Raw genomic sequence first — 25,964 nt, 5'->3', positions numbered from 1 at the left:
GCTCGGTGAGAAAATTTCGAATTAATTGCATACATGTACTCATCTGGATGCAATCAACATCCTAGATATTACCCCTAGTTATATTGTTATTATTGTCGGTGTTGACAACATCTGGTTCACGTCCGAGGATGGCAATGGTCATGGTGTGCGTGCCCGGTGACGAAACACGATAAGGCACTATGAGGTCGGCAACATCTAGATGTGTAGATGTGTGAGTGTAATTGGAATATTTCTCAAGGAGCGCGATGTAGGCTTGCGACAGTCGGTGTATACTAATCGGCGGAATTCATTCTCCACGATGTACATTTTAAGTTATTCTTCATCTGAATTGATTTTTGTCATCGATACAATCGAGTTGGCGCGAGGGTTCAGCAAGGAGAGCTCCAGGTCGAAGGGAATGTTATTTTGTGTCTGGTAATGTAGGTAGTAACCTTTTCGCTCATGTGGTGAAGGAAGACTGACTCTTCAACCATTGTTGGAAGGAAGAGCAATCTTTGACCCAAATAGGCCTCTTCGCCCACGTGAGGACGAACAATAGAGGACCATGATGGCGCATATTTGAAATTAATTAAATCAAAACTGTAGTTTCAAAATTTAATAAAAAGGTACTACTTTTTAAAATATTCCATCATGTGTTGTGAGAGGAGAATGTAGCCAGGCACAAAGAATGAGGGAATATTTTTCACCTCATGGTTCATGCGAGGCTGCATGAGTGGAAATGCCGATTTGGCCGTTGCTCCTCAACTAGATGGCGGTGCTTTAAAAACCATGCGATGCAGGAATCTGATGCAACCCAAACAAACAAACACCACGCGAAGCAAAAGATTCATTTCACATTCAGCCTACCTACCACCATACAGGCCGCCAAACAGCCCAAAAGGGCTCGAAAGTTGGAACATGAAGGTCAAACTAACTAACACAAATTCACCTGCAAATACCCCGTCAATCGAAAAGAAAGAAAATAACTCATTGCGTAAATTAAGCTAGACAAATATTTAAGGATTACTCCCTCCGTAAAAAATATAAGAGTGTTTATAGATCACTAAAGTAGTGATCTAAATGCTTTTATATTTTTTTTACAGAGAGAGTATTATTATTATGGCGTGCACAATACACACCACCGTTCCAGCCAGGTATACATCATCAAAGTAGACACAAAACACACTTCCGTACGCCAGCCATAAAATTGACTTACCCAAGTTGCAAATTCAGTCAACTTATGTTGTCGCGCCGATTATTAGCAAGCACAAACTGGAACCTGATCGTACTTACACACACGCATGGCCCAAGTTTCACACGCGATCGCGATGCGTGCATGTACCTGTGGTTCGATGATTAGAGACACAGTGGTATCTCCAGCCCACCAGGATTCAAGTCCTGGTGCTCGCATTATTTCTGAATTTTTTTCAGGATTTTCGACGATGCCTTTTAATGGGAGGAGACGTTCCCGTCGACGACAAAGCACCTACAGTGACTTCCCAAATCTTAAGATGATATGCCGGCTCAGTCTCTCGAAGGTGCTTATAGGGATAGGATGTGCGTGCGTGCGTTTATAAGGGTGAGTGTATGCATGTATGTATAAGCGCTTGCGTCTTTACGCATGCATGCGTGCCGTACGTGTGATAGTAATACTAATAAATTAACGCAAATGATAAGTGAAGTACAAAAAATTATTAAGTACTTCCTATTTTTCGGTTTATTAGGCCACACGTGTCCTATAGACAATTTGATGAACATTACACGAAAAAATATATTACAATAGTGATACCATTAATTAGAAATTTAAAATGTTCTATTTTACAATGGAATAGCTTTTGGGATATATAATTCATCCTCACATTGGTAAAACTCTAACGAGCTAGAGATACGCACCGGAGCTAAAGCGCGGTACAATGAGAGAGTAGGTGACTAGCGTAATTAATCAAGTGTCGATCGATCAGCGGGCGATCCCTGCGTGGAGTGTGGCCTTGTAGCCGACCTGCTCGATCTCCCACCGCAGCTTGGGCGCCGCCGGGTCGTCCTCCTCCACCGCCACGTACTCCTGCGACCCAAACGAATTAGCGTCAACTGTTACGTACTGAACAGTCGTGGAAACTTTTCAGCTCGACGCTAGCTAGCTCGCTAGGACGACTACTAATCAAAGAGTAGAAGCAGCTATCTAGCTCGCTGGGAAGAAGCTCGCTGATGCCGTTGTGCATACGGAAAACGAACGGACGCCCAGCTAGCTAGTCATGCATGCAGTAGATTAACAGTACGTACCTCGAGCTTGCGTACGAGGTCCCGGGCGTCGGGGGCGCTGACGAAGATGTGGCGGTGGGCGGGCCGGATGAAGCCGTCGTCCACCGCCTTGTCAATGAAGGCCAGCAGGAAGTCGTAGTACCCCTCCACGTTCAGCAGCCCCACCTGCACCCATCCATCCGCCATCAGCAAAGCCAACTTGTAACTAACTACAGCAGCTAAGGCCAGTTATTTGATGAGTAACTTAACTGGCTTGGTGTGGATGCCGAGCTGCGCCCAGGCGATGACCTCGAGCAGCTCGTCCAGGGTGCCGTAGCCGCCGGGCAGCGCGATGAAGGCGTCGGCGTTGCGCCCCATGGCCGCCTTCCGCTCGTGCATCCCCGACACCGCCACCACCTCCCCCACCGTCACCCCGGTGATCTGCAACATCAGTCCATTTTGCATGCATGCATGCAAGGATTACTTAACTAGAGCAGTACATGAGTAATACAAGCTCGTGGGATAGTGCAAACTATTGTAATTAGCATATATGCATCGTCGACCCATGTGGTTGTGGTTGGGTGTCGAGACGTCGATCGTACCTCCTTGCCCATGAGAGTGGTGGGTATGACGCTGCACATCAAAGAAAAGCAGAACGCGACCGTCGTGAGCAACTTAATTGGACATGGATACTGTTAATTAGGCCGGCCGGAGAAACTTCAGTGTCGACAGAAAGGTAGCTACAGTACTACTACTAGTAGATGAAGCGAAAGAGAGAAAAGAAACCAGGCGATCGACAATAATGCAAGTGTCGACTCACCCGATGACGTGGCCGCCGGCCTTGTGGACGGACTCGGAGACCTCCCCCATGAGCCCCAGGCTGCCACCGCCGTACACCAGATCCATCCCACGAGCAACCTGCCACCACACAAGCATGCCCGACATGCTTATAACTAACTAACTAACTAACTAAACATCATGCACAAAACGTGTGCAATTAACTTGAGGGATTACGTACCAGCTCCTTGCCCAGCTCGACGGCGGCGTCGCGGTAGCTGCTGCGCTTCCCGGAGCTGCTTCCGCAGAACACGCACACTCGCCGAAACCGAGGCCCCTCCACCTCCACGATGGCGCCCTCACCAACACCGCCCCTGCGGTTCTTGGCCGCCGCTGTCTCCTCCATCCCTCCGCCGCCGCCCTGCATGCCTCCTAGCTAGCTTGGTTGCCGACTGCCGTACGTACCGGGCGGTGCCTTGTGCTCTCGCGTGTGGACTGTGGACTGCTGGTGGCGGGTGTCGATGGGTATATATCATGGCATGGGAGCGCAAGGGAACGGGAGTTCGTGATGAATGGTAGTACATATATCACTTTCATTTTAAGTCTCATTTTGATAATTGGGATGTTGCAGTGCATGACGACGAGCGTCCAGGATAGGTCCATGGGTGGTATGCAAGGTCAACAACATTACGTGCGTTGCTTTTCAAGATGTATGCATTTTTTATGTTTCATAGCAACGCACGAGCATTATACTAGTACTTCTAAAATATAGTGTATATAGATTTCGCGAAACGTTATAATCATTGATCAAGCTTATAAAAAGCATAAGCACCAATGAAAATTAGTATCATTCCATTCATGGTGATATATATCGTATTGTATTTACTAGCAAACATGTTTCTGTGTTGCAATGGGAGAAAAATAAATACATCAGCAAATCCCTTAAAATCGCTCAGGATGTTGTACTTGAAACAACATCATAACTAGTGTTGTGCAAAAACATAAAGGTGGGACGATTTTTTATATGTACTAAAATTGTGTCCAATTTACTAGACAACAAAATAACTACCTAGTTGTAGGAAACATATATAATAGACATTTTTTAAATACCCCATATAAAGGAAAGTATTAATTAAGGGTGCATCATAAACATAATTTTAGAAATGGCGGACATGCAAGATAATATTGTATTTGGAATATGCATATTTTTCCAAGCAATTTCCGTATATAACATGTTAAAATTGGTGTTAGGGTTTGGAAGATCTGAATATTTCAAAAAGTACTTGAATCTGCCAAAAAAAAGAGAAATGTTAAATTGGGCAGATATTGCAACACCGTACAGCCCATCTGCTAAGATGTCGCTTGGGCGAGGAATCTCTATCTTACGCCAACCGGAATTCAAATAAAAAGGCAGAAAAGGGGGCGTGTTACACGTTGCCGGGTGATGTTTAGAAAAGATTTGCCGCCTTGGTAACCGTTGGATGGCGAGCTCAGTAGCCGTCTGATCATCTCCGCGTGAGTGTGCACCAGCCTTTGCAACAAGGCCCATGTTGCGCTCGGCACTTTACAACACAAGACTTGTTGCGCTCCCACCGTGCCATTTTTTCTTTGAAACAAGGCCTATGAGAAACTAGACCCATGTTATAGAAACTCCACTGGTGCCCCCTTTGCAACAATCACAATGTTGCGCTCAGCCCTTTGCAACAAGATGCTTCTTGTAGAAAACTAAATCCCCTTTATCGTTCCCCGACTCAATTTGCAACAGTGTCGTTATTGCAGAAACTCGTCTCTGACCTCTTGATGGACGCGACGGTGGTGCTGGAGGCCGGGACATGGAGGCGTAAAGGAGGATTCAAACATTGCTGGTGGCCGGCCTAGAGTATGTAGGTTACCGACATGGGGCTAGTAGGGGCGGCATGATTACCATCGGGCGTGAAGGAGGGTGGTCGAGGTCACGCTGAGGCAGAGGCCTCGATTCGTGGCGGCCTGGCAGGAAGGTGCTGAAGGCCGACGTGATTGTGGTGTACCGAATGCGTTGAAAAAGGGAGGAAGAAGAAAAGGATGAAGAATACAAGTGGCTCACATTTGTTGGGTACGACATAGTAAAGGAAGGGACCCATGAGGGACGCGTGGCACGCGTACAAGGTTGGTTGCGTGATGGGCGTGGCAAGCAACCTTTGCAACAAGCACTCTATTGCACTTCTTGCTTTGCAAGAGTTGCAAAGGTTGAAGATGGCAGCATTGCCGTTCGATCAAAATCGGATCTGACGGCCCCAAAGGCGGTTGACACGCACTGCTTCAGTCGTCGGGTGAACGGTAGCGTTTCTCAACAAAAAGGAGAACTGGGACTCGAACTCACACTAGTAGAAAAGGGGGCTTTTGTCCCGGTTGGTAAGGGCCTTTAGTCCCGGTTTTTGAACCGGGACTAAAGGGTCGTTACTAATGCCTCCCCCCTTTAGTCCCGGTTCTTACACGAACCGGGACTAAAGGAAATTTTATGATTTTTTTTTGAAACTTTTTTTTGCAAATTTTTTTATTTTTTATTTTTATTTTCAAATTTCTGAATTATTTTAACCTCTAATCTCTAATCACCACCCCTCATCACTGCTCAATTTATCCTCTAATCTCTAATCACCCCTCATCATTCCAAATCATCTAACTTCCCGGTCTGCACTTGTTGTTTTCCTGACAATATTAGATGTCAATTCTATTAACCCTCAGGAATTTAGCTTGAGCATGAAGTGACACATTTCACTGTTTGAGTTTGAAACTATTGTTTTAAAAAACAATAATTATTTAGTAACACTAATATTTCTGGAATAATTAGTTTGACCATTGTTTGACCACTGTTTGACCAGATTTGACCAAAATTCAAAAAACTGAAATAATTATTTAGTAACACTAATATTCTAGAATAATTAGTTTGACCATTGTTTGACCACAGTTTGACCACAATTTAAAATTTTTTGAATTTTTTTGCCTCTCCAGATCTTAAAAGCCCCGTATCTTTTTTTCTGTTAGGTTTTTGAGGATTTTGAATATATTAGTGTTAATTTTCCCAACAACTTTTCGAGTAGATGATTTTTCATATAAAAAACTTTTTCATCCGAGTTTGTATGCAAAAGTTATGCCCATTTTAAGAAATTCCAGAGAGATTTTGCAAATAAAGTCGAAATTCATATTTGTTAATTTTCCCAACAACTAGACCACATATCACATGGGAAACTTATTTTATTTTATTTTTTTGATATTTCCATCATTTTCTTTTGTTTTTTCTAAAACTGAAAAGGCGGTCCACGGGGGGGTAGTGTTTGATAGGCCCTTTAATAGCAAAAAGAATTTTCATAAAGAATGTTTTTGTTAGACATTTTAATAGCAAAAAGCATTATCATAAAGATTTTTTTGTTAGAAACTAAAATAACAAAATCTGTTTTTGAATAGAATCATAAAACACAGTAATAACAAAATCAAAGAATTCAAATTTGAAAACTAATGGCACTAACAGAAAGTTTATAATTTTTGTGACCTAAAAGCAAAAAGAATTAAAAAATAAAATAAATAAAAATAGCAACAGTAACTATTTTGTTGTAAGTAGAAACAAAATAAAATAAATAAAGCAACAAAGAAAAAAAAGTGCCATCTAGTGGGCCACCACGGCATGAATACGACTAGAAACCCAACCATGGGCCAGGATTCAGGCCCGCAGATGGCCCAGTAGGCCCACAGGCACACAGTGTACGGTTAGGCCCGAAAGCCTGCAATTGAGAGGAGCTCGAGAGGGTGGGCGCAGCAGCGCTTATAAACCACTCTTAAGCTCTCTCAACTAGCGAGGTGGGACTAAACTTTGGCCGCGACGCGGGCAGCACATTTCCTTTGGTCCCGGTTGGTGCCACAAACCGGGACTAAAGGATGTCCTTTAGTCCCGGTTGGTGCCACCAACCGGGACTAAAGGGCCCAGGTGAACCGGGACTAATGCCTTAACCGCACGAATCGGGACCAATGCTCACATTAGTCCCGGTTCGTGACTGAACCGGGACTAATGTGAATATTGCGCTGTGACGAAAGCCCTGTTTTGTACTAGTGTCAGGTTCCCCAAGTGGAAGAGCAAGGCTGTACCAGTCAGGCTCTAGTTTGCTTGTGAGGCATGCCATGATAGTTGTACATGAATCAAATGCGGCGGCAACGATTTCAAAGAAAAAAAGAATTGTTTGTTGCCACTTACCGGTGGCATTGGTGAGTAATTTGATGACGGATGGGTAGGTGCACTAATCCCTTTATTAGTATAGGTAGGTATAGAAAGATGTAGTTTTGTAAATTTTGATGAACATATGTTAAAAAAAATTGATGAACATCCCTTGTTTGGGGAGATTAATATCATTTTTTATGGAGAATTAATATCATTCGTTAACTAACCGTGTCCCGAAGACGTGTACTCGTTGATCTACGACCTGCCAGGCGTTCACGTACTACTAGTTGAACTTGCACCACGTCGAACGACAGCCAGTACTCCTAGGTCCTAGCCTACTGTAGTAAGCTAGTACAGAGGGTACGTACAAACGTACGCAGACACATGCCCACACAGGATGACGAACACACAGTTTGACAGAAAAATTCACGAACAGTTCCGACCATTCCGCGGCACACCGTACACGCACTGACGACGTACCGGTACCTAAAGAACCACCACGCACCGGTACGCACTTTTCCGATGGATACGTAGGCGTGCAGTGCAGGTACGTTCACCGTCCTCGCGCTACAGCGGCGAGCACAGCGGCCGGCCGGCGGAGATTAGGGGGCGTTTGGTTCAAAAGTCCTAGGACTTTTTCTAGTCTCACGGACTAATTAAAAAAGACTCTTCAGTAAAGCCTTTTTTAGTCCGTGAACCAAACACCCCTAGAAGGGTCATGCATGCATGCACGCACTACGCAGTTGGCCGTACGTACGTGTGCCGCGGTGTTGTGGATCGATCGAGTGGTCCGTGATCAGAGACAGAGTAAAATGGCAGGAATAGTTGTTCTCATTGACGACTGTAGCTACAATATATTTATTATTTAAAGAAGGATTGCCCCTCTGCATCCAAAAGATGCATGGGACCATATTATTAAAAAGGTTCCCGAGAAAAAACAGTGCTATCCGAGTACAACTCGCAAAAAGAGCAAAGATAAATAAAAACTAACAAAGTAAAATAGTCACAACCGGCTGGACAGTAGGACAAAGTGACTAAACACTTGGAAATGGACTAGGAGTACTCGGCGACGCAGCACACTGAAATCATGTCCGCTCCCATGCTCGCTTGGGATTCGTGCATCTTTTGACGAAATGATTTCTTATAAGTGAATACTTAACCGATGTGTACACTGAAACAGTTTGCACCTATCCATTGTCATTCAATATATGGCAGCGTGGTGGGTCCACAGTGTTAATTGGTCTGTAAAGTTCCCAAAACAAAGACTTCATGGACGACTTTTTGACATCGCATTGATTGTAGGATGTGGAACACTGTCAGATTTAACGTTGGTGTGTGAAAAAAATAGGTGATGCAGAAAGTGGTTGTGGTGGTTACACAAATAAATTTTTATGGTGCATTATGACTTTACATAATTTCCCAAGAATTAATATAGTTGAATTTTGATTTTCCTAGAAAGGCATAGTTTTGTGGAATTTGAACCATGACTTTTCAAGGAATTAAAATCTTATAACCATGAAATCCACCATTTACTTCTATTTTCTCGGGATGAGATTCTCAGTTTTTATAGAAGACACATAATTTCATAGAACTTGGTTCCACATTTCCTAAATCTTGGAAATGATTTAAATCCATTAAACATATTTTTCAAAATTTAAAATGATATTTAAAAACTTGGTAAAAACATACTTGTTAAAGAACTTATTAATTAGTCACTAGTCAGACAACATGAATATTACTAGATGTGTTGTAAACATGAGGCTCAATCAAATCTCCATGCATGTGGGGCCACTATTACATCTCATTCAAGCCGTCCACAATAACACATTTATTATGCTCAGAGATCATTAAGAGTGTGCAGAAAGATACAACTATATACTACTTCTCTAAAAAAGTAAATCGACCTAAACTAAAGAATACACGTGAACTAATATAACGACACCGATCCCTATGCTTCTTTAATGGTGAGATATAGTAGGGGTGCGTCGCCGAGTGCTCCTATGCATTTTCGCTAAACACTTATCCTATTATGCGACCGCCATTCAAAGCGATTGAAGATAGTCCGTGCTATCATCTCTTATGCTCCTTGGAGTCCATAGGAGTGAGTAACAACCACGTACAGATCATGCCGTAGCTCTGAAAATAACCTGCAAGAAGTTTAAAATATTTTGTCTGTTAAAAATCATATCTTTCCTGCAGTTCCATATAGCCCAAAGTAGTGTGCATATTACAATCCGAATACGTGTCGCAATAGCAGGTTGCACTCCAAGTAGCCACGTCCCAAACAATGCATCTATGCTAGCTGGAGGAGTAATGTTAACGGCCATATGAATGGTCCGCCAAAGTAACTTCGCGAGAGGGCAATATATGAATATGTGTTGTATTGTTTCATCTTGATCACAAAAACAACATCATGCACTACCTACTAATCGTCGCTCTAGTAAATTATCTTTAGTAAGAATCACCCGCTTGTGGACAAACCACATGAAAATTTTGATTCGCAAGGGGACCTTTACTTTACAAATATGTACCGATCCTGAGATTGGGCCAGAATTAATTAAATCCGAGTACATCGATTTAACCAAAAACACTCCATTGCCCGTTAACTTCCAGTGAAAAAAGTCTGGTTGGTCTGAGAGTTGAACATCCATCAACCTCCGCACCAAGTGTAGCCAGGAATTCCAACGTTCCCCTACTAAAGACCTCCTGAACTGGATATTCAAAGGCACCGTATGTAATGTTGTTGTCACGTAATCTTCCTTATGTTGCACAATATTATATAAAGAGGGATACTGAAGGGTTAGAGGCGTCTCTCCTAACCATGTATCCTCCCAAAACCTTGTTGGTGTTCCGTCACCAACAACGGATTTCACCCTAAGAAAGAAGGTCTCTTTTGTTCCCATGAGCCCCTTCCAAAACGGCGAATCATTAGGTCTTATGGCAACCTGAGCCAGAGTTTTAGAGTGTAAGTAGTTGTTCTTTAAGATTTGTGCGCACATACCATCTGTTTCTATGGATAACCTATAGAGCCGTTTGCTTAGCAGGCATTTATTTTTAATCTCGAGGTTCTCAATCCCATGACCCCCCCTGGTCTTTGGGTCGACAAATAATATCCCATCTTGCTAAGCGGTATTTTTCCTTAACCTCATCTGCCTGCTAGAAAAAACGAGATCGATAGAAGTCTAGTCTCTTCCGTACCCCTTGTTGGGGAACGCAGCAGAAATTCAAAATTTTCTACGCATCACCAAGATCAATCTATGGAGTACTCTAGCAATGAGGGGAAGGGGAGTGCATCTACATACCCTTGTAGATCGCGATGCGGAAGCGTTGCAAGAACGCGGATGAGGGAGTCGTACTCGTAGTGATTCAGATCGCGGTTGATTCCGATCTGAGCACCGAAGAACGGTGCCTCCGCGTTCAACACACTTGCAGCCCGGTGACGTCTCCCACGCCTTGATCCAGCAAGGAGAGAGGGAGAGGTTGGGGAAGACTCCATCCAGCAGCAGCACGACGGCGTGGTGGTGATGGAGGAGCGTGGCAATCCCGCAGGGCTTCGCCAAGCACCGCGGGAGAGGAGGAGGAGGAGGTAGGGCTGCGCCAGGGAGAGGAAAACTCATCTGTTTGCAGCCCCCAATACCTCAACTATATATAGGGAGAGGGAGGGGGCTGCGCCCCCTCTAGGGTTTCCACCCCAAGGGGTGCGGCAGCCCCAAAACCCATCTAGGGTGGCGGCCAAGTGGGGGGGAGAGGGAGGCGCACCAGGCATGGGCCTTTAGGGCCCATCTGCCCTAGGGTTTGCCCCCTTTCTCTCCAGGCGCATGGGCCTTGGTGGGGAGGCGCCCCAGCCCACCTAGGGGCTGGTCCCTTCTCACACTTGGCCCATGTATGCCTCCGGGGCCCCGTGGCCCCTCCCGGTGGACCCCCGGACCCCTCCGGTGGTCCCGGTACACTACCGGTGATGCCCGGAACACTTCCGGTGGCCAAAACCATACTTCCTATATATAAATCTTTACCTCCGGACCATTCCGGAACTCCTCGGGACGTCCGGGATCTCATCCGGGACTCCGAACAACATTCAGTAACCACGTACATGCTTTCCCTATAACCCTAGCGTCATCGAACCTTAAGCGTGTAGACCCTACGGGTTCGGGAACCATGCAGACATGACCGAGACGTTCTCCGGTCAATAACCAACAGCGGGATCTGGATACCCATGTTGGCTCCCACATGTTGCACGATGATCTCATCGGATGAACCACGATGTCGGGGATTCAATCAATCCCGTATGCAATTCCCTTTGTCTATCGGTATGTTACTTGCCCGAGATTCGATCGTCGGTATCCCGATAGCTTGTTCAATCTCGTTACCGGCAAGTCTCTTTACTCGTTCCGTAACTCACATCATCACGTGATCAACTCCTTGGTCACACTGTGCACATTATGATGATGTCCTACCGAGTGGGCCAAGAGATACCTCTCCGTTTACACGGAGTGACAAATCCCAGTCTCGATTCGTGCCAACCCAACAGACACCTTCGGAGATACCTGTAGTGCACCTTTATAGCCACCCAGTTACATTGTGATGTTTGGTACACCCAAAGTATTCCTACGGTATCCGGGAGTTGCACAATCTCATGGTCTAAGGAAATGATACTTGACATTAGAAAAGCTCTGAGCAAACGAACTACACGATCTTGTGCTAGGCTTAGGATTGGGTCTTGTCCATCACATCATTCTCCTAATGATGTGATCTCGTTATCAACGACATCCAATGTCCATGGTCAGGAAACCGTAACCATCTATTGATCAACGAGCCAGTCAACTAGAGGCTTACTAGGGACATGGTGTTGTCTATGTATCCACACATGTATCTGAGTTTCCTATCAATACAATTCTAGCATGGATAATAAACGATTATCATGAACAAGGAAATATAATAATAACCTATTTATTATTGCCTCTAGGGCATATTTCCAACAGTCTCCCACTTGCACCAGAGTCAATAATCTAGTCCACATCACCATGTGATTAACACTCATAGGTCACATCACCATGTGACCAACATCCAAAGAGTTTACTAGAGTCAACAATCTAGTTCACATCACTATGTGATTAACACTCAATGAGTTCTGGTTTGATCATGTTATGCTTGTGAGAGAGGTTATTAGTCAACGGGTCTGAACCTTTCAGATCCGTGTGTGCTTTACGAATATCTATGTCATCTTGTGGATGCTACCACGCGCTACTTGGAGCCATTTCAAATAACTGCTCTACTATACGAATCCGTTTTACTACTCAGAGTCATCCGGATTAGTGTCAAAGTTCGCATCGACGTAACCCTTGACGACGAACTCCTTTTCACCTCCATAATCGAGAAAATTCCTTAGTCCACTAGATACTAAGGATAAGTTCGACCGTTGTCATGTGATCCATTCCCGGATCACTATTGTACCCCTTGACCAACTCATGGCAAGGCACACTTCATGTGCGGTACACAGCATAGCATACTGTAGAGCCTACGTGTAAGGCATAGGGGATGACCTTCGTCCTTTCTCTCTCTTCTACTGTGGTCAGGTCTTGAGTCTTACTCAATACTCACACCTTGTAACACAGCCAAGAACTCCTTCTTTGCTGATCTATTTTTGAACTCTTTCAAAATCATGTCAAGGTGTGCATTCTTTGAAAGTATCATCAGGCGTCTTGATCTATCTCTATAGATCTTGATGCCCAATATGTAAGCAGCTTTATCCAGGTCTTCCTTTGAAAAACTCCTTTCAAACAACCCTTTATGCTTTCCAGAAATTTTACATCATTTCGGATCAACAATATGTCATTCACATATACTTATCAGAAATGTTGTAGCGCTCCCACTCACTTTATTGTAAATACAAGTTTCTAACAAACTTTGTATAAACCCAAAAACTTTGATCACTCCATCAAAGCGTATATTCTGACTCCGAGATGCTTGCTCTAGTCCATGGAAGGATCGCTGGAGCTAGCATACCTTTTAGCATCCTTAGGATCGACAAAACCTTTCTGATTGTATCACATACAACCTTTCCTTACGAAAACTGGTAAGGAAACTTGTTTTGACATCCATCTGCCAGATTTCATAAATGCAGCTAATGCTAACATGATTCCGACGGACTTAAGCATCGTTACGGATGAGAAAATCTCATCGTAGTCAACTCCTTGAACTTGTGGAAATACTCTTTGCCACAAGTCGAGCTTCATAGACGGTAACATTACCGTCCACGTCCGTCTTCTTCTCAAAGATCCATTTATCTCGGATTTCATGGCTTCTAACCATTTGTCGGAATATGGGCCCACCATCGCTTCTCCATAGCTCATAGATTCATCGTTGTCCAACAACATGACTTCCAAGACAGGATCACGTACTACTCTGAAGTATTACGCATCCTCGTCGTCCTACGAGGTTTGGTAGTGACTTGATCCGAAGTTTCATGATCACTATCATAAGCTTCCACTTCAATTGGTGTAGGTGCCACAGGAACAACTTCGTGTGCCCTGCTACACACTAGTTGAAGTGATGGTTCAATAACCTTCTCAAGTCTCCACCATCCTTCCACTCAATTCTTTCGAGAGAAACTTTTCCTCGAGAAAGGACTCGTTTCTAGAAGCAATTACTTTTGCTTCCAGATCTGAAATAGGAGGTATACCCAACTGTTCTGGGTATTCTATGAAGATGCATTTATCCGCTTTGGGTTCGAGCTTATCAGCCTGAAACTTTTTCACATAAGCATCGCAGCCCCAAACTTTTAAGAAACGACAACTTAGGTTTCTCTAAATGGTGTCGTCTCAACGGAATTGCGTGGTGCCCCTTTTAAAGTGAATGCGGTTATCTCTAATGCCTAACCCATAAACGATAGTGGTAATTCGATAAGAGACATCATGGTATGCACCATATCCAATAGGGTGCAGTTATGATGTTCGGACACACCATCACATTGTGGTGTTCCAGGCGGTATTAATTGTGAAATACTTTCCACAATGTCTTAATTGTGTGCCAAACTCGTAACTCAGATATCTCAATGATCATATCATAGACATTTTATCCTCTTGTCACGACGATCTTCAACTTCACTCTGAAATTACGTGAACCTTTAAATAATTCAGACTTTTGTTTCATCAAGTAAATATTCTCAGCATCTACTCAAATCATCTGTGAAGTAAGAACATATCGATATCCACTGCGTGCCTCAGCACTCATTGGACTGCACACATCAAAATGTATTACTTCCAACAAGTTGCTTTCTTGTTCCATCTTACTGAAAACGAGGCCTTTCAGTCATCTTGCCCATGTGGTATGATCTGCATGTCTCAAGTGATTCAAAATCAAGTGAGTCCAAACGATCCATCTGCATGGAGTTTCTTCATGCATATATACCAATAGACATGGTTCGCATGTCTCAATCTTTTCAAAAACGAGTGAGTCCAAAGATCCATCTACATGGAGCTTCTTCATGCGTTCTATACCAATATGACTCAAATGGCAGTGCCACAAGTATGTGGTACTATCATTACTATTTTATATCTTTTGGCATGAACATGTGTATCACTGCGATCGAGATTCATTTTAGGTGCAAGACCATTGAAGGTATTATTCAAATAAACAGAGTAACCATTATTCTCCTTAAATGCATAACCGTATTGCGATAAACATAATCCAATCACGTTTATGCTCAACGCAAACACCAATCTCGATGGTAGAGGGAGCATGCGATGCTTGATCACATCAACCTTGGAAACACTTCCAACACACATCGTCATCTCACCTTTAGCTAGTCTCCATTTATTCCGCAGCTTTTATTTCGAGTTACTAACACTTAGCAACCGAACCGGTATCTAATACCCTGGTGCTGCTAGGAGTACTAGTAAAGTACACATTCATATAATGTATATCCAATATACTTCTGTCGACTTGCCTGCCTTCTCATCTACCAAGTATATAGGGTAGTTCTGCTTCAGTGACCGTTCCCCTCATTACAGAAGCACTTAGTCTCGGGTTTGGGTTCAACCTTGGGTTTCTTTACTAGAGCAGCAACTGATTTGCCGTTTCATGAAGTATCCCTTCTTGCCCTTGCCCTTCTAGAAACTAGTGGTTTTACTAACCATCAACAATTGATGCTCCTTCTTGATTTCTACTTTCGCGGTGTCAAACATTGCGAGTTGCTCAAGGATCATCATCTATCCCTGATATGTTATAGTTCATCACGAAGCTCTAATAGCTTGGTGGCAGTGACTTATGGAGAACCATCACTATCTCATCTGGAAGATTAACTCCCACTCGATTCAAGTGATTGTAGTACTCAGACAATCTGAGCACATGCTCAACGATTGAGCTTTTCTCCCTTAGTTTGCAGGCTTAAGAAACTTGTCACAGGTCTCATACCTCTTGACGTGGGCACTAGTCTGAAATCCCAATTTCAGTCTTCGGAATATCTCATATGTTCTGTGACGTTTCAAAAACGTCTTTGGTGCCTCAATTCTAAACCGTTAGCATTACGCACTGAACTATCACGTAGTCATCAAAACGTGTATGTCAGATGTTCCGCAACATCTACGGACGACGCTGAGGTTCAGCACACTGAGCGGTGCATTAAGGACATAAGCCTTCTGTGCAGCAATGAGGACAATCCTCAGTTTACGGACCCAGTCCGCATAATTGCTACTATCAACTTTCAACTAAATTTTCTCTAGGAACATATCTTAAACAGTAGAGCTAAAGCGTAAGCTATGACATAATTTGCAAAGACCTTTTGACTATGTTCATGATAATGAAGTTCATCTGATTATTTAATGAACTCCCACTCAGATAGACATCCCTCTAGTCATCTAAGTGATACATGATCCGAGTCAAACTAGGCCGTGTCCGATCATCACGTGAGACAGACTAGTCATCATCGGTGAACATCTCCATGTTGATCGCATCTACTATACGACTCATGTTCGACCTTTCGATCTCTTGTGTTCCGAGGCCATGTCTGTACATGCTAGGCTCGTCAAGTCAACCTAAGTGTTTCGCATGTGTTCTGAGGCCATGTCTGTACATGCTAGGCTCGTCAACACCCGTTGTATTCGAACGTTAGAATCTATCACACCCGATCATCACGTGGTGCTTCGAAACAACGAACCTTCACAACGGTGCACAGTTAGGGGGAACACGTCTCTTGAAATTTTAGTGAGGGATCATCTTATTTATGCTACCGTCGTTCTAAGCAAATAAGATGTAAACATGATAAACATCACATGCAAATCATAAAGTGACGTGATATGGCCAATATCATCCTGCGCCTTTGATCTCCATCTTCGAGGCACGGCATGATCACCTTCGTCACCGGCATGACACCATGATCTCCATCATCATGATCTCCATCATCGTGTCTTCATGAAGTTGTCTCGCCAACTATTACTTCTACTACTATGGCTAACGGTTAGCAATAAAGTAAAGTAATTACATGGCGTTTTTCATTGACACGGAGGTCATACAATAAATTAAGACAACTCCTATGGCTCCTGCCGGTTGTCATACTCATCGACATGCAAGTCGTGATTCCTATTACAAGAACATGATCAATCTCATACATCACATATATCATTCATCACATCCTTTTGGCCATATCACATCACATAGCATACCCTGCAAAAACAAGTTAGACGTCCTCTAATTGTTGTTGCATGTTTTACGTGGCTGCTATGGGTTTCTAGCAAGAACGTTTCTTACCTACGCAAAAACCACAACGTGATATGCCAATTTCTATTTACCCTTCATAAGGACCCTTTTCATCGAATCCGATCCGACTAAAGTGGGAGAAACAGACACCCGCTAGCCACCTTATGCAACTAGTGCATGTCAGTCGGTGGAACCTGTCTCACGTAAGTGTACGTGTAAGGTCGGTCCGGGCCGCTTCATCCCACAATGCCGCCGAATCAAGATAAGACTAGTAACGGCAAGTAAATTGACAACATCGACGCCCACAACTACTTTGTGTTCTACTCGTGCATAGAAACTACGCATAGACCTAGCTCTGATACCACTGTTGGGGAACGCAGCAGAAATTCAAAATTTTCTACGCATCACCAAGATCAATCTATGGAGTACTCTAGCAACGAGGGGAAGGGGAGTGCATCTACATACCCTTGTAGATCGCGATGCAGAAGCGTTGCAAGAACGTGGATGAGGGAGTCATACTCGTAGCGATTCAGATCGCGGTTGATTCCGATCTGAGCACCGAAGAACGGTGCCTCCGCGTTCAACACACGTGCAGCCCGGTGACGTCTCCCACGCCTTGATCCAGCAAGGAGAGAGGGAGAGGTTGGGGAAGACTCCATCCAGCAGCAGCACGACGGCGTGGTGGTGATGGAGGAGCGTGGCAATCCCGCAGGGCTTCGCCAAGCACCGCGGGAGAGGAGGAGGAGGAGGTAGGGCTGCGCCAGGGAGAGGAAAACTCATCTGTTTGCAGCCCCCAATACCTCAACTATATATAGGGGAGAGGGAGGGGGCTGCGCCCCCTCTAGGGTTTCCACCCCAAGGGCTGCGGCAGCCCCAAAACCCATCTAGGGTGGCGGCCAAGTGGGGGGGAGAGGGAGGCGCACCAGTCATGGGCCTTTAGGGCCCATCTGCCCTAGGGTTTGCCCCCTTTCTCTCCAGGCGCATGGGCCTTGGTGGGGAGGCGCCCCAGCCCACCTAGGGGCTGGTCCCTTCTCACACTTGGCCCATGTATGCCTCCGGGGCCCCGTGGCCCCTCCCGGTGGACCCCCGGACCCCTCCGGTGATCCCGGTACACTACCGGTGATGCCCGGAACACTTCCGGTGGCCAAAACCATACTTCCTATTATAAATCTTTACCTCCGGACCATTCCGGAACTCCTCGTGACGTCCGGGATCTCATCCGGGACTCCGAACAACATTCGGTAACCACGTACATGCTTTCCCTATAACCCTAGCGTCATCGAACCTTAAGCGTGTAGACCCTACGGGTTCGGGAACCATGCAGACATGACCGAGACGTTCTCCGGTCAATAACCAACAGCGGGATCTGGATACCCATGTTGGCTCCCACATGTTCCACGATGATCTCATCGGATGAACCACGATGTCGGGGATTCAATCAATCCCGTATACAATTCCCTTTGTCTATCGGTATGTTACTTGCCCGAGATTCGATCGTCGGTATCCCGATACCTTGTTCAATCTCGTTACCAGCAAGTTTCTTTACTCATTCCGTAACTCACATCATCACGTGATCAACTCCTTGGTCACACTGTGCACATTATGATGATGTCCTACCAAGTGGGCCCAGAGATACCTCTCCGTTTACACAGAGTGACAAATCCCAGTCTCGATTCGTGCCAACCCAACAGACACCTTCGGAGATACCTGTAGTGCACCTTTATAGCCACCCAGTTACGTTGTGACGTTTGGTACACCCAAAGTATTCCTATGGTATCCGGGAGTTGCACAATCTCATGGTCTAAGAAAATGATACTTGACATTAGAAAAGCTCTGAGCAAACGAACTACACGATCTTGTGCTAGGCTTAGGATTGGGTCTTGTCCATCACATCATTCTCCTAATGATGTGATCCCGTTATCAACGACATCCAATGTCCATGGTCAGGAAACCGTAACCATCTATTGATCAACGAGCCAGTCAACTAGAGGCTAACTAGGGACATGGTGTTGTCTATGTATCCACACATGTATCTGAGTTTCCTATCAATACAATTCTAGCATGGATAATAAACGATTATCATGAACAAGGAAATATAATAATAACCTATTTATTATTGCCTCTAGGGCATATTTCCAACACCCCTTTAGGTACCTCAAAGAAAGATAACATGAACATCGACATACTAGTTAGTACTAAATTGATTAGCACCAGCAGACCTGCATATGACATAAGCTTACCCTTCCAATAGCCTAGTTTTTTTTCAAATCGATCTTCGATGCATTTCCATTCTTTATTAGTTAATTTTTGATGATGAATTGGAATACCCAGGTAGCTGAACGGTAGGGATCCCAATTCACATCCGAATAATTGTCGATAAGTATCTTGTTCCTCTTTGGCCCTATCAAAGCAAAACAATTCACTCTTGTGAAAGCTAATCCTATGTCTCGACAATTGTTCAAAGATGCACAAAACTAGTTTCATATTCCTAGCCTTTTTAAGATCATGCTCCATGAGAATAATAGTGTCATCGGCATATTGTAGGATAGAGACTCCCCCATCTACCAAATGTTGAACAAGAACACCTACTTGGCCTTTCTCCTTGGCCCGACCTATAAGCACAGTCAACATGTCTGCCACAATGTTGAATAGGATAGGAGACATCGGGTCTCCTTGTCTTAGGCCCTTATGCGTCTGGAAATAATGACTGATGTCATCATTCACCTTAATCCCGACACTACCTTTTTGGATGAAGGAATCCACTTGATTCCTCCGTGCCTCATTAAAACCCTTCATGTGCATGGCCTGTTGTAGGAACGACCACTTGACCTTATCATATGCCTTCTCAAAATCCAGCTTGAAGATCACCCCATCTAGTTTCTTCGAATGCATTCCATGTATAGTTTCATGCAAGACAACAACCCCTTCTAGGATTTGTCTTCCAGGCATGAAAGCAGTCTGACTTGGTTGCACCATCAAATGGGCAATCCGTGTCAATCTATTGGTAGCTACGTTCGTGAATATTTTGAAACTCGCATTCAAAAGACATATTGGCCTAAATTGCTCTATTCGAACTGCTTCTTCTTTCTTTGGCAACAACGTTATCTTACCAAAGTTAAGATGGAATAGTTGCAGATGGCCATTAAAAAAGTCATGAAACATAGGCATAAGGTCATCCTACACAATATGCCAATATTTCCTATAGAATTCCGCCGGGAACTCATCTGGTCCCGGTGCTTTATTCAGCTTCATCTAAGAAAATCGCATCAAAAACCTCTTTCTCAGTAAAAGGTGCCGACAAAATCTCATTTTCATCTGACCGAAGCTGAGGTATGTCCCCAACTACAAGCTCATCCAGGGACACCGCATTGTCTACCGGAGGCTCAAAGAGTTTTTTGTAATAATTGGAAATGTATAACTTGAGATTCTCTTGTCCCACCACCATTCCTTCATTTTGCTCGAGATGAATGCTTTACTTTTTCCTATGTTTGCCATTTGCAATCATATGAAAAAAAAAATGAGTATTATCATCCCCTTGGTCAACTTTAAGAACCTTAGCATGCAAGCCCCATTTCATTTCTTCTTATCTAAGAAGAGTGCGCAGTTTCAGCTCAGCTTGGGAACTTTGCGGCCTGCTTTGTCACATCAAGCAGGTTTGTTTCCGCTTTCAAATCCAACGCTTCAATTAAATGGATAAGTCTTCTTTTTCATGTTTATATATCCCGTGTTCATTTCTGGCCCAACCCCTCAAAAATTGTCGTAGATGTCTAATTTTGTTTTGCCAGCGTTCAACGCTAGATTAACCAGCAACATGCTTAGCCCATTCTCTTGCGACAATATCTAAGAAATTCTCCTTTTCGAACCAGAGCTTAGTTCGAAAGAGAAAAAAAATATTGCCCAAATGCGTTGCTTCGCCCTCCACCAACAAGGGTATATGGTATGAGATTGCCCTATGCATCGCATGCACCGATACAAGTGGGTATTTCTGCTCCCATTCCACACTAGCAAGCACTCTCTCCAACTTCTCATATGTTGGATTAGGTAACGTGTTCGCCCAAGTGAACTGCATACTGCCTACCCGTTAGTTCAATCTCCCTCAGATTAAGAGTCTCAATGATCGTATTGAATATAAAGGACCACCATCCATCAAAATTATTATTATTCTCTTCTTTCCTTCTCATGATGTTGAAATCTCCTCCAAGTAATATCGGCAACCTTTCATCCCTGCAGATCCTAACCAGATCAGCCAAGAACTCATATTTAAATTCGGGTTGGGCTGCGCCATACACAACCACTAGATCCCATCGGAATCCATCCAATTTTGACCTCACCCGAAACTTAGCTGCATATTCCCCTCGAATTACGTTTAACACATCTAGTGTTTCGCACTTAACCCCCAAAAGAATGTCACCGGATCGTCCTATAGGAGGCAGACAGTGCCAGTCAAAATCAATTGCACCAGACAAAGTTTTGAGGAACTGTGAGGTGAAGTTATCTCTACTTGTTTCAAGAAGTGCAACAAAATCGAGTCCATGAAGGGACGCTTCGTTCCCGAAGGGACGCCTACTACATCGGTTGTATCCCTCCGGATGGTAATTAGAGATAGGAGAGATTAACCCTTAATTAACACATGGGATATTTAAATCTCAACACTCCTCCTAATCTCTACTATCTTTGTAAACATCATCATCAGCCGGACGCGGGACGAACGCGCGTGAGTGACGCTGGGTGATCAGTAGCTAGGAAAATACAACTTAGCTGATCTGAGTACGTTCGATCGACCGGTCGGCTGGGAGGGCGGCCGATTTAGAGCTATATCATCAATCACATCGTCTGGAGTGGGAGATAGAGACTTGTTTTGGAGAGATCAGTTGATTCATGGCTTCACAGTGCTAGACATTGCACCATTATTACATGTTGTGGTACAGAGTAGGGTGATCAACTCTCGGACAGTGCAACAAGCACTGCTAAATGACCGTTGGTTGGAGGACTGCCAGTCCGAGTCTTCTTTCATGGCTCACATATAGTGCATGCACCTTTGCCATGCGATAGCCACGGTGAGCCGAGACCTGGCCGCTCAGGATAGCTTCACCTGGAATTGCTCGATATCAGGAGGGTACTCAGCTAGATCTGTGTATAACAGTCAATGCTCTAGGTTGCCCTGATCACCCATGGCAGCGTGCGTTTGGAGGAGTTGGGCACCACTCAAGTGTAAGATCTTTGCATGGCTGGCGATGCAATATAGAATTTGGACTCCGCACAGAAGAGCATGACATGCACTGCAGGATGAGCCCTCGGGGCGCTACACTTGCTTGCAGGAGGAGGACAGCGCTGATAATATTATTTTGCAATGTCACTACGCCCGTGAGGTATGGTTCACCACTTGGAGTACGCTACGGATCCATGTACATGATGCCCTACCTACAGACTCGACCCTGGACTAGTGGCTGAGGGAATGAAAGCACTTTCATAAGGCCAACAAGAGGGGGTTTCGACACTCTAGTTATAGCGGTCATTTGGGCCATGTGGAAGCAAAGAAATGAGAGTCTTTAACAGGGTGGAGCAACAGAAGAGATCCACGGAGCTTGTCCTGGATATCCTAGGTGAGGTAGCAGACTGGCGACAAGCGGCTGGCGGTGTTGGTGGTTTGCAACGTTTTGTGAGAAGTTGGCCTAGGTTTTAGGGTAGGTGTTGGTGTTGGTGTTCTGTAGACGCCCCGAATGTACGCATTTGGGCTACACTTCTTGTAAATATGATCTCTCTTCTATAAAAATATGGTCCCGCGTCGCCTTGGCCATGGGCGACTCAGACACCGCCATCAACCCTAGCCCCGTCGGTCCTTCCCCCGACCCTTCCGCCGCCGCCGCCGCCGGAGGACGCCGTCGGGCAAAGCCTGCGCGACTGGCGGTGGCGGCGTCTGCTTCCTCTCATGACGGCCTCTTCGTTATGTTGGGCAGCGGATTCGGAGGCGTGTCGACGTGCATTGGAACCATGGGTCTCCACCGACCGACAGCTGAGCACGACGTCTGCTCGAAGGGCGTGCGCGGCGGCTACCGGCGGTGTGGCATCCGCTGCATCGGGGGTGTGCGGTTGGAGCTGCGGCGTTGGCTGGATTTGGGCACAACCCAGATTGGATGGCGTTGTGGTTCTCCAGCTTGGCACAACCTGGAAACGTAGCATGCAATTTCAAAAAAATTCCTACGCTCACGCAAGATCTATCTAGGAGATGCATATCAACGAGAATGGGAGAGTGTGTCCAAGTACCCTCGTAGACCGAAAGCGGAAGCGTTAGGTTAACGCGGTTGATGTAGTCGAACGTCTTCACGATCCAACCAATCCAAGTACCGAACGTACGACACCTCCGTGTTCAGCACACGTTCAGCTCGATGACGTCCCTCGAACTCTTGATCCAGCAGAGGGTCGAGGGAGAGTTCCGTCGGCACGACGGCGTGGTGACGGTGATGGTGATGTGATCCGCGCAGGGCTTCGCCTAAGCACTACAACGTTATGACCGGAGGAGTAAACTGTGGAGGGGGGCACCACACACGGCTAAGAGAACAATTGATGTTTCATTGGGGTGCCCGCCACCCTATAAAGGAGGGGAGGAGGAGGAGGCCGGCCAAGGGGCGCGCGCCATGGTGGGGGGAGTCCTACTAGGAGTAGGATTCGGCCCCCCTTTTTCCTTTCTTTCTTCGGAGGGAAAAGGAAGGAGAGGGAGAGGGAGAGGAAAGGGGGGCCGCACCCCTTCCTCCTGGTCCTATTCGGACTCCCTAGGAGGGGGGCGCGTGCCACCCCTCCGCGGGCTTCCCTCTCTCTCCCTTAGGCCCATGTAGGCCCAACACTTCCCCGGGGGGTTCCGGTAACCCCTCGGTACTCCGGAAAAATACCCGAATCACTCGGAACCATTTCGATGTCCGAATACTACCTTCTAATATATGAATCTTTACCTCTCGACCATTTCGAGACTCCTCATCATGTCCGTGATCTTATCCGGGACTCCGAACAAACTTCGGTCACCAAAAGACATAACTTAGAATACAAATCGTCATTGAATGTTAAGCGTGCGGACCCTACGGGTTCGAGAACTATGTAGACATGACCGAGACACATCTCCGGTCAATAACCAATAGCGGAACCTGGATGATCATATTGGTTCCTACATATTCTACGAAGATCTTTGTCGGTCAAACCGCATAACAACATACGTCATTCCCTTTGTCATCGGTATGTTACTTGCCCGAGATTTGATCGTCGGTATCATCATACCTAGTTCAATCTCGTTACCGCCAAGTCTCTTTACTCGTTCCGTAATGCATCATCCCGCAACTAACTCATTAGTTATATCGCTTGCAAGGCTTATAGCGATGTGCATTACCGAGAGGGTCCAGAGATACCTCTCCGATACTCGGAGTGACAAATCCTAATCTTGATCTATGCCAACCCAACAAACACCTTCAGAGACACCTGTAGAGCATCTTTATAATCACCCAGTTATGTTGTGACGTTTGATAGCACACAAGGTGTTCCTCCGGTATTCGGGAGTTGCATAATCTCATAGTCAGAGGAATATGTATAAGTCATGAAGAAAGCAATAGCAATAAAACTTAACGATCATTATGCTAAGCTAATGGATGGGTCTTGTCCATCACATAATTCTCCTAATGATGTGATCCCGTTTATCAAATGACAACACATGTCTATGGTTAGGAAACTTAACCATCTTTGATTAACGAGCTAGTCTAGTTGAGGCTTACTAGGGACACGGTGTTTTGTCTATGTATCCACACATGTATCAAGTTTCCAGTTAATACAATTCTAGCATGAATAATAAATATTTATCATGATATAAGGAAATATAAATAACAACTTTATTATTGCCTCTAGGGCATATTTCCTTCACTTCGGCTGTTGCGGCTGCAACTGTTACTGTGGTGGTTTGGCCCTAGCAATCTTCGCCCGTCACGGAGTCCTTCTTTTCGAACGTCGACCTCTTCGATCTAGCTGCTGACGCGTTCCGGTCTTCCTCGTCAGAGATCTATACGGATTGGAAAATGTCGCCCTGGATATCTAGATCGAAAAGGCTCCGGTCGCGCGCGCTTATATTATCAGCCAACACGGCTTCAGAAGGGCGCGACGCAAAGCTTCGCTTTATTATCGAAGCCGTGGGACATGTCTAAGTCAAGATTCCCAAGGCATTGATAGAGGTGAAAAAAATCATGGCGGCTGCGACTGGAGGTCTTGAAGCGTTGGCGAAAAGGTGTACTGAATGCGACGAAGACCGTGTGCTAGGTGTTGTTGGATTGCAACAACAGCCTTGGCAAGCGGGGGCGGCAGCATTGAAGGTCTGCAATTTTGGTGGTGCTGCTCGAGTACCGAGTCTCGATTCCCAGGGTGAAAACCCCATATCTGGCCTTCATTGCTTGTACCTGGCAGTGACCTTATCGAAGGCATTATTTTTTCGGTGAACTCGGACTTTCTCCAGGGTGAAAACTCTAGATCTTCCATCGGGCAACGACAACGCTTATTCATTGTTTTCTTTTTAGAGGCGTTGCTTTTGGAGAACTTTTTTGTAAGCCGCATGTTGTCTTTGATGGTGGTTAGAGGGTTGTTGTTGTTAGTGACTGATCATCATAGCGGGGCTTGTTTCTTCTTCTTTTTTTCTTTTTTGGACGTGTGTGTATACTTCATCTATTTGGACATCTTGTTGGTAGAGAGCCTGGGTGTAATTGATATCTTCGCGATATTAATATATTTTTTTCTTGAAAAAAATAAAAATATGGTAAGCATTGACGTAATCTCGAAAGAAATATCAATCACATCGTCCCCGGCCATCCCGCTACGTTCCGTCTGTCCGTCCGGCTGCTTGAATTCGATGGGACAGGGTCTGGGGCGCCACGATTGCCACCCAGAGCTTCGCTAGCTAGGCCTAGCTAGCAGTGATCGCACCATGGCGAATCGAACGTACAGGAGCTATTATGTGCGTGGTGAAGTAATGCGGCGACGGCACGGCATGATGCAGTGAAGGAAGAACGAAGGGGAGCTGCAGCCAGCTAGGAAATTAAGACACTGTGGTAGGGCTAGCTGCTGGCCG

General features: G+C 45.2%; 1 protein-coding gene across 2 annotated transcripts in view; it reads right to left on the bottom strand.

The window, feature by feature from the left end:
* Positions 1–1,787: 1,787 nt before the first annotated feature.
* Positions 1,788–25,964, bottom strand: part of LOC109771745 (probable cytokinin riboside 5'-monophosphate phosphoribohydrolase LOGL9) — a 189,202-nt gene continuing 165,025 nt past the window's right edge. Inside the window, exons 1-6 of one of the 2 annotated variants that reach the window (XM_020330445.3) lie at positions 3,236–3,591; positions 3,038–3,135; positions 2,820–2,850; positions 2,488–2,658; positions 2,260–2,403; positions 1,788–2,041 (exon numbers count right to left, since the gene is read on the bottom strand). In XM_020330445.3, coding sequence (XP_020186034.1) covers positions 1,937–2,041; positions 2,260–2,403; positions 2,488–2,658; positions 2,820–2,850; positions 3,038–3,135; positions 3,236–3,421 — 735 coding nt within the window. In that variant the 5' untranslated portion in view covers positions 3,422–3,591 and the 3' untranslated portion in view covers positions 1,788–1,936. Of the gene's footprint in view, positions 2,042–2,259; positions 2,404–2,487; positions 2,659–2,819; positions 2,851–3,037; positions 3,136–3,235; positions 3,592–25,964 lie in introns of those variants that run through there. The other variant, XM_073498105.1, reaches the window with a different exon arrangement.

This window comes from Aegilops tauschii, chromosome 5 (genome assembly GCF_002575655.3).
Source record: "Aegilops tauschii subsp. strangulata cultivar AL8/78 chromosome 5, Aet v6.0, whole genome shotgun sequence".
Classification (NCBI taxonomy): Eukaryota; Viridiplantae; Streptophyta; class Magnoliopsida; order Poales; family Poaceae; genus Aegilops; species Aegilops tauschii.
This window is presented reverse-complemented; position numbering and strand designations above follow the sequence as displayed.